The sequence below is a fragment of the Microcebus murinus genome, chromosome 3, assembly GCF_040939455.1.
Source record: "Microcebus murinus isolate Inina chromosome 3, M.murinus_Inina_mat1.0, whole genome shotgun sequence".
Taxonomy (NCBI): domain Eukaryota; kingdom Metazoa; phylum Chordata; class Mammalia; order Primates; family Cheirogaleidae; genus Microcebus; species Microcebus murinus.
This window is the reverse complement of record NC_134106.1, coordinates 96517011-96536483: the sequence shown is the minus strand read 5'-3', so window position 1 is coordinate 96536483 and position 19473 is coordinate 96517011. Positions and strand designations below refer to the sequence as shown.

Below are 19473 nucleotides of genomic sequence, written 5' to 3'. Positions count from 1 at the left end.
CTGTGAGACTATATGAAATGAGAATTGCAAAGAGGTCACTCTGAGCATTTGGGAGATAGAGCAAGGAAAGGGCATTCTCTGATGCTTCTGGGATACAACCTTGCTGCTTCCACATATAAGAGTGATCTCTCACCTTCATCCTTTCCAAAATATTGGTCTGCTTTAGATTTGGTGTGGTTACCCAAGTCTGTAGGCCTCTCTTGTTGTCCATAAGATATAAAGTCTTATTCTTATTTTCTATTTCTCTTCCTCTACTCTCCTTTGCAGAGTAACCTATAGTTAGCTTCCACTACATCAAAATTGCAAACTAAATCTGCAAATTATGTCTAAAAAACTTTTTTAAAAAACCAAATTGTTAAAAATAAGCAAGCAAAACAAAATCGCTGAATGCATATAAGAGTTTTAAGATTTTAATTTCTGAATATATGTATATTAGCATTTTCTGACTATAAAATGCAAAAATAACATTTACTTAAATATAATTAACACCCAAAGTTTAGGTAGTTTTAACAAGTTGTAATAAACAACTTACTTGTAATAGAATTTACACAGTCAAAAAGATTTCTTAAACTAGAATACTCTGGAAAGACATTTTCCAAGCATTCTACATTATAAACACATATTTACAATCAATAATTAACAGTGTATTCACAAATGTTTGTCCACTATTTTAAATTTCTATAGCACTGATAAATATAAAACCCAAGAAATGACAAAATATCTATAAAAATAAGTGCACAGCTACAAAATGATTACAAAAGAGGGTGTTATAAATAAAAAGGCACTAGGTAATAAATACGAACACATCTTATCTTGTAAACGAAATAACGGTTCTTCAAACAAATGATAAAAATATGAAAAATGAAGCCTACAAAATTTTACTATTATAGAAGTTCTTTAATATTAATAGCTTTCCATTATTAATGGTTCTTTTTTGTTGATGAATAACTTTTACTATGATTTAGTGTGATTGTGTACACTCATCTTAATCTAGTAAATAATGAATGGTGGTTGTGATTTATGAAAGAATAAAATGAACTATTTGAATAAAATTCCCCTGGTACCCATGGTCAGCGTTTGACACATGCTACCAGGTAGTAAGATGATTTTTGTTGGCTCCCTTCTTCAACAGCATATGGAGCAATATGTTGGAATTTTAGATTTGATGATGATAAGGCTTCCCTGTCAACAGAAAAAAATTTAGCATCATTAGCATCAGGCAGAGTTTCCCTAATAGGTATTATATTTTCAGCTGTATGCCTACAAAGTGTCCAAAACTCAAAACAAACAAAAAGGGAGGAGAACAAAATGATAGAGTAAGACATGTTTTTTTTCCGGTTAAATAAATATTGGGTTTTTTTTTTTTTTTTTAAGTATTGCACTAAAGAAATAGAAGCCAGACTACCAATATTTGAATTCAGCTTCCACCAGTCACTTCACTGTCAAACCTGGGCTAATTACTTCCCTGGGCCTCAGTTTCTTGATTTTTAAAGGAGGATAACAAAAAAATCTACCTCTGAAGATTCTGAAGATTAAATGATTTTCACGTAGAAAAGCTTTCAGCACCTGCCACGTAGTAAGTTCTCACATACTCAATAAAGACTGAAGTATGTGTGTATCTCCCCCAAGACTAATGAGCATATCACTTAGAAAAAATTAAATCAGGCTAAGAATGAACTGATTTCAATTTAAGGCAGGTAGTAAAAAATCAGTACTTAGAAAATAATAAAGTGATTGTCTGTAATGGATATCTTTGTTCCTCAGAAGTTGAGTTTATCATTGTGATATACACAAACCCTAAGAAATGTGAAACTGCAATACTAAGAACAATCTTTTTTAAAGACATATTTCTAACATTTAAAGAAAAAGATATAAAGCTTTTATGTTCTTAGAAAAGAAGAGTATTCATCAATTTCATGAAAGATTACAAAGTACCAAAGCAAGCATAACAATTGTTAAGCTAAGAGAAAGTCTTTGACGTGTAATTGCAATAGAAAATGTTCTTACTATTATTTTAATTTTTATTAAAATATTATGAAGGACAAAAGGAGGGAACAAGAAGAAAAGTCAGAAGAAAATAAACAATACTTAATAGCCCTCATAACTACAAAATCTTTTTTTTTTTTAATTCCATATTAGCAAGACTCAAAGCTAATGAGATTGAGTGACTCTGAAAGAAAAATTTGCTATCTCTGGGACCCTGGGTTGGTCAACTATACCCTCTGTATTCCCTCTCCAAATCTTAGCCTGCTATTTCTAAACTTTATTTACATGCAAACTATCCCTCTTCCCACACACATCCCCAGGCAATGTAACATGCTGGGCCTTCCCCTTTCTAGCTGTCTCATTTCCCATACTGGTCCAAAGGATATGGGAAACCACCTATGGAGAGTTTCAGACTCAAAAGCTGTGCCATCATTATTTAGCATCTGTTTACTTGCATTTCACAGGGGAAGAAAGGGCAAATATATTTTGCATTCAAATTCTGCAAAGAGAAAGCACATTTGCAAGCAAGAATAATTTCCCTTCTGCTGAGAGAGCACACAGGATTAGCTAGGGATGGTTCTGCACATCCCCTAAACAAGGGGTCTGAATGCTAATCCTCTGCTTAGGACCAAACACAACAAAGCAATTCATTATCTAGTAGGCTTAGGTACTTCCTCCTCTTATAAACTTTATTCTAAGCATTCATCATGGAAAGAATATAATCAATATAAAAAGTCACTGAAATTGGTCAAATTAGGTAATTTAGGCAATGCTTAAACTAAAATGTATGATATTTTAAAACTGTATATAATCACACAGATTTTCTTATAATTAATTTCTTTAGAAAGTACCTAGAATGAAACTAGGTTCTACAATGTTAAGACAATCACATGCAAATCTATCACTAAGATGTAATTGAACATAATCTCCAAAAATAAGACTCCTTTATGGAAATATTTCTAAGACTATATTATCTAAAGACTTCTCTCAAATGATAAAAATTCAATTAACCTAGTGATTTGATACCATATAGTAATGCAATTCCCCATAGTCTCACACTTTAAAAAGTTAGGATAATCAACTGGAGTGTGCATATGTACGTGCACACATACATGTAAAGACTATGCTAGGTGTTTGTTTACAGACAAAATAGTGCAGTCATTTGGAAGTCATTTCAATCTTTGATTATAGATAGATTCTAAATATTTTTTTTTTTTTTTTTGAGACAGAGCTTCGCTTTGTTGCCTAGGCTAGAGTGAGTGCCATGGCGTCAGCCTAGCTCACAGCAACCTCAAACTCCTGGGCTCAAGCAATCCTTCTGTCTCAGCCTCCCAAGTAGCTGGGACTACAGGCATGAGCCACCATGCCTGGCTAATTTTTTCTATATATATTAGTTGGCCAATTAGTTTCTTTCTATTTATAGTAGAGACGGGGTCTCGCTCTTGCTCAGGCTGGTTTCGAACTCCTGACCTCGAGCAATCCACCCGTCTCGGCCTCCCAGAGAGCTAGGATTACAGGCGTGAGCCACCGCGCCCGGCAGATTCTAAATATTGAGGCAGAAAAGACAGCAAATGAAAGAGGAAAAGGTATCTTTCTTCAATGAGCTCTCTAAGTTAATCCTTTGGTTTTATGAACTTTCTAATGGTCGCAACAAAAATATCTGAAGTACTTTAAAGAAAAAAACTAACACTGAACCACACAGACTGCTATATAGTAAGTATCATGAAAGTGTACAACTTGTATTTCCACCACCTGGGTTCAAGTACCAGTGCTTGAAAATGGTATGATCTAGGCAGGAGAGAGAAACTCTGAGCTCTAAAATGCAAATAACAATATCAATTTCACATGGTTGCCTGTGGCTAAAATGAAATAATGCATATTAAATATATAGTCAATTTTGTAATATGACTAAAAGTAAAAAAAAAAAATATCATGACTTAAGGCATAATGTTCTACTTACACTTCCACCATGCTGTTCTAGTTTTTGTAATGCACTGGTGATTGGCTCTTTGAATTTCTTGTCCATTAGTCTCTTGGAAAGCTTTTAAAGTAAGATTGGGGGAAAAATGAAATGATATTAAAAAGTAACAATGTTCATCGTTTACATAATTAAAACTTCATAAATACTCCTTAATTTGTTTAGATTTAAATTTGTTTTTATTTCAAGTAATACTGTAACTATAGATCCAGCACAAAGTGGGCCTACTCTGTGGATAACAAAATGTTGAGTTACGCTGTAGGTATAAAACATAGCCAAACACTGCAAGTCAAATAGCCCTGGAATGCACGATAGAAAAAGCTCTGACTATACCACCACCAGGAACCAATAATTCCCTCCCTATGAACCAAGAAGACCAGGACATGACTAGAACCTGAACGCTGGAACTCTTTCAGAATGAGGGGTCCATTGGCCCAGAAGATCCAAGGCTAAAATCTGCCTCAAAACACCTTACCACAAATGGCCAAATTTGAAGCCCTCCAATCAAACCCTGTCAAGACAACATTCCTAAACCCTTGCCCTTGCCCTCTGAGCCCATAAACGTTCCCCAACTCCAAATTGGGGAGACAGATTTAAGCCTGCTCCTGTCTCCTTGATGGCCAGTTTTGCAATAAAGCCAGTGCCACATAATATTGGCTTCTGTGCACATTGTACAGCCAGTCCATTTGCTCAATAACAATACCAATCTTACAAAATCTGCTACATTATATCTGGAGTAAGTTTTCTATAAAATAGCATACTTTTCCATTTTGTAATTTGCAAGAGCATTTAGAAGACTATGATAGAAAGTTAAATCTCTAAAACATGTATTTTCCTACATTAAAAAAGGAAGAGAGGACAAAGAACAGAGCATTTATATGAATAATCCAGTAATAGTGACAGGTAGAAGAATCAAACTAGAAACCACAAGACCACCTATCCCAGCATATGTCTTCAAAAGGCCTCAGTTGGAAAGGTATAACCATGATTAAAATACATGCTTCAGCTCAGAACTATACAAGAATGCAAGCAGAGAGATCTTAGCTGCGGATGCTCCTAGCCAGAACTTTAATGTTTATATCAGTGTGCAGTACAGGAGTACCCTTGTCTAAAGAAAGTCTGAGCCCTATCTTTAACTCCTGGATGATAACTTCTAAGCTCTCAGAATCTCCTGCCAGATAAGAGTTAACCTGGAGGCTTTGGGTGGGGGCCTTGGGCCATAGGGTATCAGCTTAACTGACTTCCAGAGAAGCTATAGACTAATGCCAACCACATAGCCATGCATTGGGGTCTGCCTGGCAGACCCAAATAAAAACCCTGGACACCAAGGCTCAAGTGAGCTTCTCTAGTTGGCAATGCTCCATGCATGTTGCCACACATTGCTGCTGTAAGTAAGTACTGTCTGCAAATCTCCACTGGGAGAGGACAACTGGAAGCCGCACACCTCATCTCTCCTGGATACCACCATTGTGCCTCTTCCCTTTGCTGATTTTAATCTTTATCTTTTCGCCATAATAAACTGTAACAGTGAATAATAGCTTTTCTGAGTTCCGTGAGTCCTTCTAGCAAATCATTAAACCTGAGGGTAGTCTTGGGGCCTTCCTGAACTGCAGAGTGTCCCAGTCAGTGTATATTTGTGATAAGGCTTAAACTTATACATATCAGGAAAAGTCTATTCTTGAATGCAATTTACAGATTCACTAAAAACTCACAATGAAAAGTAAGTAAAAAAAGATGCAAAAACACGGCTTTGGTAATACATAGTTACACAAGAGAGTATGTGAGCACTGCTCTTAATTCATAGCTAGTTAACATAAGCACAATACCATTATTCTGTTCATCAATTTTTACACATGCAACTTTTGCAAACTTTTTATTATAACCTTAAATTATGCTCATGTATACACTTTCCATTAAAAATTATTAAAGAGAAAACTTCATTAGTAAAATGTTTTATGAACAACTAGGTTTAATCTCTATATTTTTTGGTTAGGATGATGAGGTTTTTTAAAAGGTTTTAAGTTATTTAAAGAATAATTTAAAACCATTAAATCATAAAGAGATATGGATAGTCCATGATACATATATACAACCACTCTCTAATCTTTGCAGTACTTACACTGGTAAGCAGATGTTTCAGATGGTCATTTAGACAAGGACCAACAACAACACTTAACTGTACCAGGGCATTCAATCCTCTTTCAAACACTTCATTATCTGAATGGACCTGTAGCATTTGTTAGGTGGGGGTGCAGAGGCATTGGGGAAAGGAAAAAAGGAAAGGAAAGATGGGTTAAAATAAAGGGCAAGCAGGTGGAAAAACAAAAGATTAAATATTTAAAATCAGAAGATAATCAGCAACATAGAATTTTAAAAATAACCCTCAATGCAGGACATCGAGAAACAAAAAACAAACTTCACCCATATTGAGCATTAATTAAAATATATCTAGCATACAGAAAGGCTGACTTGAGGTTCATTACTTTCTCTAATTACTCAAAATGTCCCTTTTTACCTTTAGTACATACTCTAAAGCTATCTTCAAGGATGTAATCACCTGGTCCTGAATAATAGTGGCCTAATTCTTCACATATGTCAAAACCACAGGTAAAGTGCTAATTTACAAATAATTTGAAGGGGAAAGAAGGTATAAAATATTTTACATATATTATAATAGGTGTAATATATTTTACATATATAATATAATAATATATTATATTATAATATATTATAGCTTTCTTTTCTATCGTGAGTTTTGAAATAGAAAGCACAATGAAATAAGTGACATACCAGAGCTGCCTTCAGTACAGGAATCAGTCTAGGTAGCAAAGGAACAGTTTTTTCAGGAGCACTTTTGACCAAAAGTAATTCTCTAAAAGCCTCCTTTGACACAAAGGTATATGGATGTTTAGTCTCTCTCAGACCCTGCCAAAAAAAAACATGATTTACTACCCATTTTGTTATACTAATAAGAGAAAAATTAAATCTTTATTAGCCTAAGCAAAAATCAAAAATTTGATCAATATTATTGTCCTAATCGTGATATATAATTTCAGCAATTACAATTTCAATCACACTGAGAAAATGTGGAACAAAGAAATACAGTCATCCTTAAGTATCTGAGAGAGATTGGTTCCAGTAGCCCTGTGGATATTCAAATCCGTGGATGCTCAAGTCCTTTATATAAAATGGCATGGTGTTTGCATATAATCCATGTATATACTCTCATATACTTTAAATCATCTCTAGATTACTTATAAGACCTAATATAATATAAATGCTACATATAGAGTTGCTATACTATATTGTTTTATTTGCATTATTTTGTATTGTATTGTTATGTTTTCATGGTTTTTTTGGTTTTTTTTAATAGTTTTGATCTGCAGTTGGTTGAATCTACAAAAGTGGAATCCACGAATAGGGAGGGCTGATTGTACATGAAATAGAGGAATCTCTATCCACAAAAGGGAAGGAAGGACAAAGAAAAATAAAAATAAGAAAGGAATAGGAAAAAAGAAGTGAGAGGCAAAAAAACAAAGGAAGTGAAAAAGAAAAGAAAGTAGGAAGGAAGCACAAAGCAAGGAAGAGAAGGAAGAAAAGTAAGGCAAATAAAAATAGAGAAAAAAGGAGGGAAAAACCTCACTAGGACACTAAAAAAATTTGTATGGTACTCCCATACAGTCTGAAAGCCCAGCAAATTAATCTAAATTGTATATTTATAACCACTCCTTAATGAATACATTAACTACTAGATCCCCTGCCTTTATGGTGATTTTATAACTTGTTTAGTGAGTTTCAAAATATATTTCCTTTGTATTTAAATATTTTATATTGAGATATTTAGAAGGCAAATATTGTACTATGTGCACAAAGCACTGTAAAATTTTAAATGTCATTTTAAACAATGGAATGAATAAAAGTATGAAAAAAAGACTTGCATAGACCATTTCTCGCTATGTTTTTCACCCTAAATGCATTAGAAACAATTGGTAGTCTTATATGATTTAACCAATATCACTATGAGTCAAGAAAAAAGGGCCATCTTTTTTGAAAAGATAAAACAAAGTAAAACAAAACAATACAAATAATAGCAAACTCCGTCAGTTTTACTAATTATCTGTGAATTATCTGTAAATAAGTATAATCAGCTGCAAAGTCATGCTCAGAAATACTAACTTTCTAATAATTCGTCCTTTAGACCTAACTATCTATCTCCAAACGGTGATCAAACATTTTCTGTCCTTGATGCTATCATGCTTTTGAAAGACACATAGGCATCATTTTGGATCACAGGTTCTATGATGTTTGGAGTACCTATTCATTTTAGAGATGAAGAATCCCAAGTCAAAAGCAGAAGTGCATTTCAATAGCAGTTCTGTCACTACTATCTCATTGGTAAATGAGTAGAGAGGAAAGCTAAAAATCTACTCAATATAGAAATGAAAGCATTGGTATTTGGAAAATACTTGTAAAAAGGGCTGGCTTTATGTGTTTTAAAGTCAGAGTCCCTTTAAGGACACCTAAATTAAAGCCCTCCCTGCACCCTGCGATTAGCTGTAGTATGCTTTCAAAGACATCATCAGTTTTGATCAGTTTAAAAAATAGTTTGCTATCATGTATAAAAGGTTTAAAGTTTCAAAAAGAACTAAGGAAACATCACTAAACTTTATCATTGTTAATACCAACTTTAAAAGGTTTTAATCAAAACTGAATTTCAAAATAGGTTACCTATAAAAATATACTCCATATAAAAATAATTCCACAAGCTGAGCTATAAATTAAGAAAAGCAAAAAGTCACTGAAACAGTTTGGCAATATGTGCTAGTAACTGATAAGTCCATTTAAGAGATTAATCACATTTGGAGGGGTAAAGGAGGAACTAGAGATTTTTGATGTTTCATTATTAAGGAATCTCAACTGGCATAATTATCTACTTTGTTCCTCCTCTGCTCCCACTTGGCCCTCCTCACTGGTTTTACAGGAAAGGCAAGTGGTTCCTTTAAATTAAAAAAAAAAAAAAATCTGAATTCTTTTACTATCATATTTTTACTTAGATCACTTAATCCTATGTGACTCATTCTATATACATGGCATTGCCTATTTAAATTAATATCATCAAAGCTCTAATTTAATCATCTGTTTCTTAACAATGACAACAAAATGATCCTTAACTATTAAAAAAATCAAGTAACTAAAAGTTTAAATATGGTACAACTAGTTAATTCATTTCTTAACTTCTGATTCTAACTCTAGGAACAAAATTCACAGAAAATATCAATGATTCACTTGAAGCTAAGACTCCAGCAAAGTTTTTTCTGATACAAATGTTATATAAAGGAATATATTAAAAAAAATTTTTTAGTGCTTTATAAAAACCACTTCCATGATATTTTACTGAAAATGTACAAGTAGAGCATAGAGCTAGAGACTCCTCCAAAACAACATTTAAGTAGTTAGTATCAATTTCCTAAGAAACACATCATGTTAAAACGATTGGTTGTATGGAAACAGAACAATCGATTATCATTAATTTATGTAGTTTTAAGATGTAATCCTTGATGTTTTCATGATTTGATTAGTACAATAAAACTTCCTCCTCATTATGATTCCATTTTCTACATACTTAGTTTTTAATTAAGCATGACTATTTCATCCACTATTTACAAATCCTCATGTATACTAATTCCATATTTATAAAACTGATTAATCAATTTCTAATAAACCTGTAACAACCATAATTAGTTTTTAAGGTGGTACAGTGTTTGAATGCTTATTATTTGTTTCTTTTTTCAAAAGCACTGAATAAGATTTACAGACAAGCTACAAAATAACATTTCATGCAATTTTAAAAGATTTTTTTTCCATAAACATGAAGGAGAGATGGAATATTTACCTCAGCTAAAGTAATAAGAAGAGGATCAAATGGAAGATTTTCAGGAGGACATTCCCACTGTAATCTGTGTCTTACTGAACCATGGACCAATCTAAAATATAAAAGTCAGTGACTGTAACAAGGAAAATGTAATTATATATATTAAGCAGTGATCATCTAACATACATACTCTTTATAGAATATAACCATATTAAAATTATCTTGTAAAATGTAGCAATACTATGACTGTACAAGATACTACAAGGACATTTTATAAAGGAATGTCTATAATCCTACAAATTCCTACTCTTTCTGCAAAATTGTTTGGTAACACCCTATTTGTTAAGCCTAGTTTTGGTGCTTAAGCATGTTGCTATCTGTGAATCTTAATACAAATGTTCCATGTGATATCTTTCAGTGATAATTACAACACAATAGGTAACCTACAAAAATTTAAAAATGCAAATAATCAAAATATAATAAGAAAAAATGTTTTATAAAGAACATTATTTTTAAGATATAGATCATTGGACCTTAAACTAATAATGTGATGGCAAACCAGGTTTTATCCCTGTTAAAGTGAACAAAACTGAGGCCAGGAAGGTGAAATGGCCTATTGAGGATTGCACAGTGGCAGCACCTGAATTAGGGTCCGCTGCTTCTTTTTTTAACAGCCTTTACTGAGGCATAACTGACATGCTGTACACTGCACATATGTAAAGTGCACAATTTGATAAGTTTTGATGTACGAATACATCCAAGGAATAATCATCACAATCATGACAGTGACCTTATTCATCACTCCAAACATTTCTTCATGCTTCTTTGTAATGGTCTTGCCTTCTTGCCTCCTCCTTTGACCTATTTTCATAATAAGAGGTCTGTGTAACATTGCTTTTACATTTTTGAAACAATAAATTGCTGTGTGTGTGTGTGTGTGTGTGTGTGTAAAGAACCTTAAAATAGGGCTTCAATTCAGAATCTAAATATGAACTAGTAACAATAAATTAAAGAATGTTTCTTGAGCTTATTTTTCACTCCGAATCTGAAAATACCACTCAAAAACTATATTTCTTGAATTTTGGGGGGATAAAGTTGTGATTATTCTTTCCACAATTAAAATAAAAATTTCTATTGTCCAGAATAGGCTAAAACTGGATATACTGTGAAGAATTAAATGCTTCTTAGTAATAAATCTTAAAATGATATCACACTATTAGTAATCTATATTGCTTCCTTTAAAATAGTTCTTACATCTGTCTAGAAAGGTGGCAAGAAATATATGGAAAATTAAGCAAAAACAACAATGTCCTTATTAAGAAATATAAACATTTCCACTAAATTGCCAATCTTCACTTTACCAAAAAGATAGGACTTTTTCTATTTGCAATGTGTCCAAGGCTGTGAATGCTTAAATTGATTGTTTTTAAAAAATGTTTCATTCAATTTCTTAAATTATATGTTTTTCTTTTATCATAGACCTTCAGTAATTATATTCTGGAATTAAAATGGTTTTCTTAACATCCAGGGATCTGTTCCAATCCAATAGCCGTGTGAATAAAACACCTTTATTTTAACCTCACTAGTAAATAAAACTTTCAATACATTTAAACTGAATACAGTATTGATTTTACATAATTATTTTGAATAATATGGCCTGTTAAAAATCGTATTGATTTTACCTGCACGGTATACCTCCTTTAGAGTAAATAGCTGAGAAAGCAGAAGGGGCTCGTGATTGTTCAGCAAACTGAAATTAAAACAATGAAAATATTGCAATCATCTCCTCCACTTTATGATAGCAAATCAATTTTAATCCTTTTTAGGTCAGATGCAATGGCCTCCCTGACACTCAAACCAACACACTGGTATCAAGTGCATCATTCCTACACAGCAACATGACTGAGAAAAAGTGTCCATCCTCTCACTACTAGTAATACCACAAACACCCTTTGTACATTTCCTTTTACCCCTAACTTGTTTCAGAAGGCTTGCAAGTGGCTGCAACCATATATGGATTGATAGATCATTCTTACCCACTTCCCCACTGTGACCTTTCAAGGTGAGGGCTAAATGGAGAAGAGGTGTTAAGTACAGGGAAAATGGATTATTTTTCTGCCCCTAGCACATCTTCTACTTGTCATCAAGCCAAATATGGATGGTATGGATGGTCAGAGAATCTGTATAATTTCTCCAAACTGGCTTCATGCTTCTATGAAGAAACAAAGAATTGCAATGGGCAAGGATGAAAGAGTTGAAGATGGAGCATGATACTCCAAACATATGCCTGGATATGTCTTTTTAAATTATATAACTTCATAATCTTTTGTTTTTGCTATATATTATCATCTTAAGAATAGATTAATTGTATACCTACTCTCAAAGATGATTTAAGAGATGGTCAATCACAACAGTTAAACCATCACAGCATAAATAATTTCAATACAATTGATCAGAGATTTAAGCATTTAGGCACAAAAAGTAAATGTTTTATCACATGGTACTTTGAACATAATCAAATGAAACACAGTTGTCTAATTTATAAAATATTAAATATAAATTTACTAAGGTATTTTAAAGATATAACTAGCTAATTTTTTTTAATCACATGGAGTAGTTTTGAAATATACTTAGACTATGTGTAAGTTTATAATTAGCGCCTTTTTCCTCTGGAAAAACATGTGTTTTGAGTAAAAGCACATAGGTAAAAATTGATTAAAATAAAATACTAAAAAATTCATTTACAAAGCTCAATCCATGCTATGTGTAAGAATTCATAGCAATATACATGTTTCATTCATCTAGTTATAATTTCTAAGAAAGAAATACATTTTAAAAATTACTTTCAAGTAATAATCACATCAGATGAGAAAGTTACTTGAAAAAGTGCTACTTGTATTGGGGGAAAAAATTAAGACAAGTTAGTGCTATATTATTAACATATTCTATTCTTTTACCTACTAGCAACTGACCTTACATTTTGGCTCTATGACCTATGTATAAAATCCCTAAAGTTTCAAAAGACCCACACAGACAAAATTTCTGATTAAAATTCTAAGCAATTCCCTTCCTTGCCTTTTAATTTTGTTCTAGAGATAATCGGTTTCACTTTCCAGGTCCCATAGGATCAGGGGTTTTTTCCCCTATAAATGGATTAATTTTATCAATTTTAACCAAATTTTACCAAAATTCTATTAATGTAAAAATAATTGTTGTCTCATTCAATTTTTAACCATATCAACACAGACAATATTTCCATTCTGAAACAAGTTATCAACCACACTATACTAAATTAGTAATATTAAAAAATTTTGATTCAAGTGAAATACTTAAAATTTATAAACTTTTAAGTGCATAAACCATAAGTAAATGGTGAAAACACAAAAATGAACACACCTTTATATTGACATTGAGGTGAAAAACCTGAAAATTACCAGCATACTAGGAAGCCTCTTCCTAATCCCTACCCACCTTTTTCCCCAAAGGTAACCCTACCCTGACTTCCAACTGATTTGTTTTGTATGGGTAACGCCTTTACATATCTTAGACATGCTTTTCTCAGGTAAAATCATTACTTCCCAAAACTGTCCTTAATTTTTAATTTTAAGACTTAAGATCAGGTCCACTAAACATTATTAATTGAAAAAGTTTTTCTTTAAAGAGAATTAGAAAAGTGAAGTATCACCACCATAAACTCCCTCAACTAAATATAAGACAAAAGTGACAGCAAACAGATATCAGGGCCTTCTTCAAGTATTCAATCTCCTTGACACTGTGCTTCTTTATAGAAAGAAGCAAAGGAACATAGATGCTCAAACTATTAGTCATTTTTCTTTTACAAAGTCAGACTCTCTCTTCCTGCCCTCACATAGTTCACTAAACCCTTGCTTAAGTATCTGCCATATTCTACCTGCCATCAAAGTTAGTGGAGAACCTCAGTCACCTCACAGTCCCCTTCAACAGCTGAAACCACTATCATCTTACCCTACCAAGGGTGGGCATGGGCCAGGCAACACCTACGGGTGTTGCACAAATGTGTTCACTTCTGGATAATTCACTCTCTACACACTTACAATTTATGCACTTTCATGTACATAATAAATGTCATGTTTATTTAATCTGATTAAATCGTTGTGAGAGGGCAAATGGAGACTAGTACTGCAGTTAGGATTTCTGGTGGAGCTAATCTGTAGAACACAGAAGAATGGTCAGAGACCTTTATGCAACTATGGAAGCATGTAAATCATTCTATGGCAACTAAATACAAATTTATTCATTTGATATTAGAAAGTAAAACAACACAGTAAATAAAAAGTAAAGCTAATATACAGTTTATTTTATGCACTATAATGCCCATCCACGAATATGACAGGACATACCCAAACTGGTTAACACCTTCTCACCTCCACACTCATTCCTACATGCATGTGATTAGCTCAGATCTTCATCATGATTACCATATGCCCTTCCTTCATCATTAGCTCAAAACTAACAACAACAAATCTCAAGACAGCATTCAGAATGGTTCAATAGTGTGCTAAATGTCTATTACTTTGAAAAAATCTACTGACCAGAATTATTTTGGACCTACCGGGTTAATTGTTTTAGGGTTAAGTTTATCACTAGGTCGAGGATGAAGTTTTCGTACAGACTCTGGAGAACTGGTTGATGAGGAGGATTTGATTTGCTGAACTGTAGTCCTGCATTTTATTTGTGCACTTGATAGTGCCCTTTGATCACAGTTACCTGGACAAAACAGAACATCAACAAAAAAAGGTAAAAGCAATACATTTCATCCTGCATCCATCTTTAACAAACTTGGCCTCTTCTCTTAAGAAAAAAAGTTCTGTACCTGTTACTCTGTTTCTCAACTGTGTACCTCTGGGGCACTCTGATTTCTGCATTGCTTCCCCTTTACTCCTACAATGAAACTTTATTTCAAAATTTGTTTGAAGGGGCATACATACTTTATCAATATAAAGTCCAAAACACAACAGAGTAAAAGACACAAAAAAGTTATGGTATGGAGCAAAATACCCGAAAAGACTAATGAGAAGACATGAAATTACATCAAATTCAATAATATCAATAACAGCAAAGTAAAAACCACCTGCAAGAAAACAAGATGTATAAAAATAAGCCTTTTTTTTCATTCAAGTTGTTAAAATATACTGTTAGAAACTCAATTTCAATCCTCTAGTCACATAGAAAAAACAGACTAGATTTCTTAAAAGGGTGGTTGACACATCCTCTATATTTCCAGTGCTCCAAATGTTAACATCCTTCTATTTTTTCCAGTAACATAATGAACTCTCCTGCTCAATGTACCACAAGCTCTTTAAATTAAACATAACTAAAACTGAGGTTGTCACAATAAAGTTATAAACTTCTTGTTAATTCAATGGGTTCTGCAAGTTTTCTGGTCCCAAACTGAAAATTTAAGGATTATCCATTGTCTACTTTTCCTTCACTTCCTATACTCAACCCTACAGATGTGATGATCATGTGATGAAACAGAAAGAGCTTTAGGCTCAGATCTGGGTCCGTAACTCAGTCCTACCAACAGCCAGGTTTATGAAGTTAGGCAGATTATTTAATTTCCTTAAGCATAGACTTACTGTCCCGTTAAAAAGGGGAGATAATAAAAGCCTATCCAGGCTGTTCTGGAGAAGTAAATAAGAAGATAGATCAAGTTGCTCACTCAGCAAATGTTGGCTCACTTTTATCTCTTGCACAGTTCCCTTTTCTGCTAATGGGAAGACTCTAGTTCATACCACCTGCTTAAATCAATTTCTAAAAGTACACACACACACATACACGCACACTTACATACACCCAGATTCATATACCCAACCATTTGCTGGTATTTTTAGGTCTAACTCCATTATCAACTTCCATGCAGCCTTCCTGATTTTCTCGGTTTCTCAAACGTACAGTTCTATGGCACTCTGATTTTTACACTGTTTCCTCTTCTTTCTATTTGATTGCTCTTTTCTCTCACTTCCATGACACTCTAGTTATTATTCCACTAGCATATTCTCACTTTATACCTTTAATACAGTCATTATATACATGACTGCCCCTCAACTACAATGTAAGATACTCTCTTAAGACAACCAGAGGTGAAGTCCTCTTCCACTTCCAAATGACAGCTTTTCAAATATTTGAGAACACTGACTCTTAACTCCTTCATTTTGTCTTCTTGAGGATATACACTAATACTTTCTTAAACAATTCTTCACGACATGATTTTAATCTATTTGACAAATTAAAAATCTTTAAAAGGAAGACACAGTTCCACTTAGTAAAATTTAACCAGATAATATTTCAAACATGATGTACCAAAGTCTGGTATTATGTAAAGGTAAACTTACATGTAAGATTGTTTCTCCATAAAGAGTAATTTTAATTTCAATTTTCTTGATTTAATATATTAATCTCATTTTCTCATCCCAGTACAAGCACGTGACTTACTTCCCAATATCACACTTCACCTTCATTCCCAAGGTATTTTCTAGTACTATGTTAATTAAAATTTCATTATATTTGTCAGATAATATTCTAAAATATAAGACAAGCTTTAAATAAGTTAACCCACTATTGTACTTCTGTGACATTCCACAAAGATTTACTATTGAGCCTGGCCTCTGTTTTGAGAAGCTCCTGGAGGGCTCTCTAGGAGCTTATACAAGTTTCTGTTGGATACAAATAAAAAATCCATGCATCAGTTCCTCAATTGTATAATTAGGGACAATTACAGGAACTACTCTAAGTGTTGATGAAGACTAATAGGAGTCTATATGTAAAATAACATCTATATAATGGTTGGCACATAGTAAGTGTTGAGTTTTAGCTGTTACTTTCTTTACAATGGTACAAAGTATTTTTCAGCATTAGTAATACTAATGTGGCCAATTTGATTAAATGTTTCCTTCTTTTCAAAAAATTTGGTTTAACACCTTGAGCTAGATCAATCTGAAGATCAGTTTAAGTGCATAGTTAGCCACATCAAATCATGATGGACATTTTTCAATACTATCTATCAATTCCGCGAAAGTTTTTGATAGAATTCTACAGCTTAATTATTATCTTTATGTCAAAAAGTTGTTCGTGTCAAATACCAATGGGAAGATGTGGCATTATATTTTGAATGTGTGCAAAAAGCCACTGAAATTCTTTATTTGAAGAACGTTTACATTTTACATTTTAAACATGGTAGAAAGTTGAGCGTCCAAAGTTCTTAAATAAACAGGGCAGTTTTTATGTACAATATGTTTATGTAATTTTCAGCAACATATACAATGATGTAAATGTTGCTATGTCCACTTTCAAAATATCCTATGAGAGTTTTTTCCCCAAAACAATTACTTTTTCATGTGTTAAAATTATTTACTGTCTACCTTAAGGACAAATTACATTCAGCCTTCTGATCTTTTGTTAGTGGTTTTCTTTTTTGTTATTTCAAAATATTACAGGAGTACAAATGTTTTCGGTACTGTGGATCAGATTGACAGTTGGCCTTCTGTATCTACAAGTTCTGCATAGGTAGATTGAACTAACAGTGAATGTTAAGAGAGAGCCAACTGGTGGAGTCTTCCGTGGATTTTGGTATTTACCTAGCCTAGAAGGCAAAAGGGGTGTGCTAGAACCAATCTCCCTCAGATACTAAGCGACGGCTTTAAGTGTGCTCAATTTTTAAAAATAAAATCCACCTGGTATCATACTACTGACAAGCCTAGAGCATGAGTTACTTGTGATAGAAAACGCTTAATTCATCTTACCCTCAACAACTCTTTTTGAGTGTTTTGTCACTAAATAACATGTGGAAGATGGTATAATGGGGAAGCGATGGAGAGAAGTGAAGCAGTAAAAAAAAAAAAAAAAAAAAAACTTGTTATAAATATTAGCAAGGTCATCCCTTATTCTTTTACAAACAATGCAAAAATTCTAATTAGATACTAGAATCTATAAATCCACTTAACCTGAAACACCTAAATTATGTCACAATATCAGAGAACAAATAAATCTAGCAGGATCCCACTGTGAAACTACACTACTCCCTTAGTTACTGTAGGTTACCTACAAGGTATTTTCGGCATCTGTATCAATGCTAGGAAAGCATACTTTCTATCACTGTTTTGAAGGCCCATACATCCTATTTCCACGCCCGGCTTTTGAGACCACTGAACTAAAATGCTTGTTAACTTCTCTGGGGCAGAGGCCACGTTTTTTTCCTACTCTCTAATCCAGTGACTAGGAAGTTGCAAAACTGTAATAGGCACCCTACTAAAGCCATGTTCTATTTCTAAAGCGCCTTCAAATTCTAAAGGACAGAGACAGAGCCCAATAGCCACTTATCCCAATAACTTTTTACTATAAAGTAAATCCAAAGGGCCAGTATTAAGGATCTTAAAACCTATTTTCCATCTTCCCAGCCTTCCCACCTCCCCCCACCATCCACTACCAAATACCTAAGATCAGTTCAGGGCCAGGGTGTTGTCAAAGTCAGAAAATAACGAAGACACAGAAAAAATAGATTTTAAAAATAATAATTTAAAAAGAACAACCAGAGGTTAAAAAAGAGGGGTAGGAGAAAGAGGCCAGCTTCAGTTAAGACAAACGAAAGCTACGCACGACCAAAGCCCGACCCCAGAAAAGGAGAAAGTCACCAGTTGCGCTCAGGGTCTCAAGGATCCTTAGCAACGGGGGCCTGAGGCCCTAGCAACAGGCCTACAAGGAAGCCGGCTGGGCCGAGACAGCGCGGACAAGATGCTTGCACCCGTGGTCCACAGGTCCCAGGACCCGTTCCTACCGCGCCTCTCTCCCGCCGCGATCCGCATACCAGCCGCCGCCCCTGGTGGGGCTTTGGCCCGGCTGCCGGTCAGCTAACATATGCCGCTCCCGCCACCGGCTGTTGGAGTTTCGGAAAATGAGCCTTCGCGCGGCTCGCGCCTCGGGACCTGACAGCGCCGCGCAGTGACGTCAGACGCGCGCTGCGTCCTCTAAGCCAATGGCAGGAAGTCGCAGAGTCTCCTGCGGAAGAGGGTTGCCCCGGCAACCAGGCGCCGGGAGTTCAAAGGGCAGCTCGCGAGCGCAGTCTACGTAACAAAGGATCACCTGGTTGGGGATCTTGTCGCAAGGAGAGGTCAAGGGAGCAGAGGCAATGACTGGCGCACAGTCTCCTGTGTCTCAGCCTCTCTCCACTCTATATGCTTTAACTCTTATGTTTCTCTCCCTCATTTACTACTCACGGGTCTCCAGCTATCCTGCCCTAGATCCTGGGAGAGCTGAGGACTGTGAACTCCTGCCCCAGAGTCTTCAGGGGTGAGAGCCAAAGCCATCTGCCTGCCCAGCTGTGGAATCTCACTGTAGCTTCCTGTCCTATCAGGCCAATGCATAAGCCCAGCTGTGGAAATTCGTTTCCTGCCGTATTTTACTAATCCATATGCTATTGCATTCAACTCCATAATATAATACGTATTTTTAATAGTGAAAAGCACGAGGAGGTTTTGTCCTCCAGATCATTTTACTGTAACTAGTGCTGCAGGAAAATGCGTGGCCCTTCGCAAGTCCACCAGCAACAATTAGGGTTGTCATTGTAAAAGCTCCAAGACCTTTAGACCTGTCCACTGCATTC

General features: G+C 34.5%; 1 protein-coding gene across 1 annotated transcript; it reads right to left on the bottom strand.

The window, feature by feature from the left end:
* Positions 1-876: 876 nt before the first annotated feature.
* PACRGL (parkin coregulated like) lies at positions 877-18832 on the bottom strand. Its single transcript, XM_012737676.3, has 9 exons — positions 18649-18832; positions 14689-14756; positions 14428-14582; positions 11519-11586; positions 9858-9948; positions 6755-6889; positions 6084-6191; positions 3947-4027; positions 877-1182 (listed from the first exon to the last, which is right to left on the bottom strand). Exons 1-9 carry the CDS (start codon positions 18726-18728, stop codon positions 1126-1128), a joined length of 843 nt encoding a protein of 280 aa, XP_012593130.1. The 5' UTR covers positions 18729-18832; the 3' UTR covers positions 877-1125.
* Between the last annotated feature and the right edge of the window lie 641 nt (positions 18833-19473).

Excerpts from the sequence above, each read along its gene's own strand:
- PACRGL (XM_012737676.3), bottom strand. The coding sequence starts at position 18,728 with ATGTTAGCTGACCGGCAGCCGGGCCAAAGCCCCACCAGGGGCGGCGGC. Across the intron at positions 14,583-14,688 it reads GTTGAGAAACAGAGTAACAG|GTAACTGTGATCAAAGGGCA; the intron begins GTACAGAACTTT and ends TGTTTTGTCCAG. Across the intron at positions 6,192-6,754 it reads CTGTACTGAAGGCAGCTCTG|GTCCATTCAGATAATGAAGT; the intron begins GTATGTCACTTA and ends CAAATGCTACAG.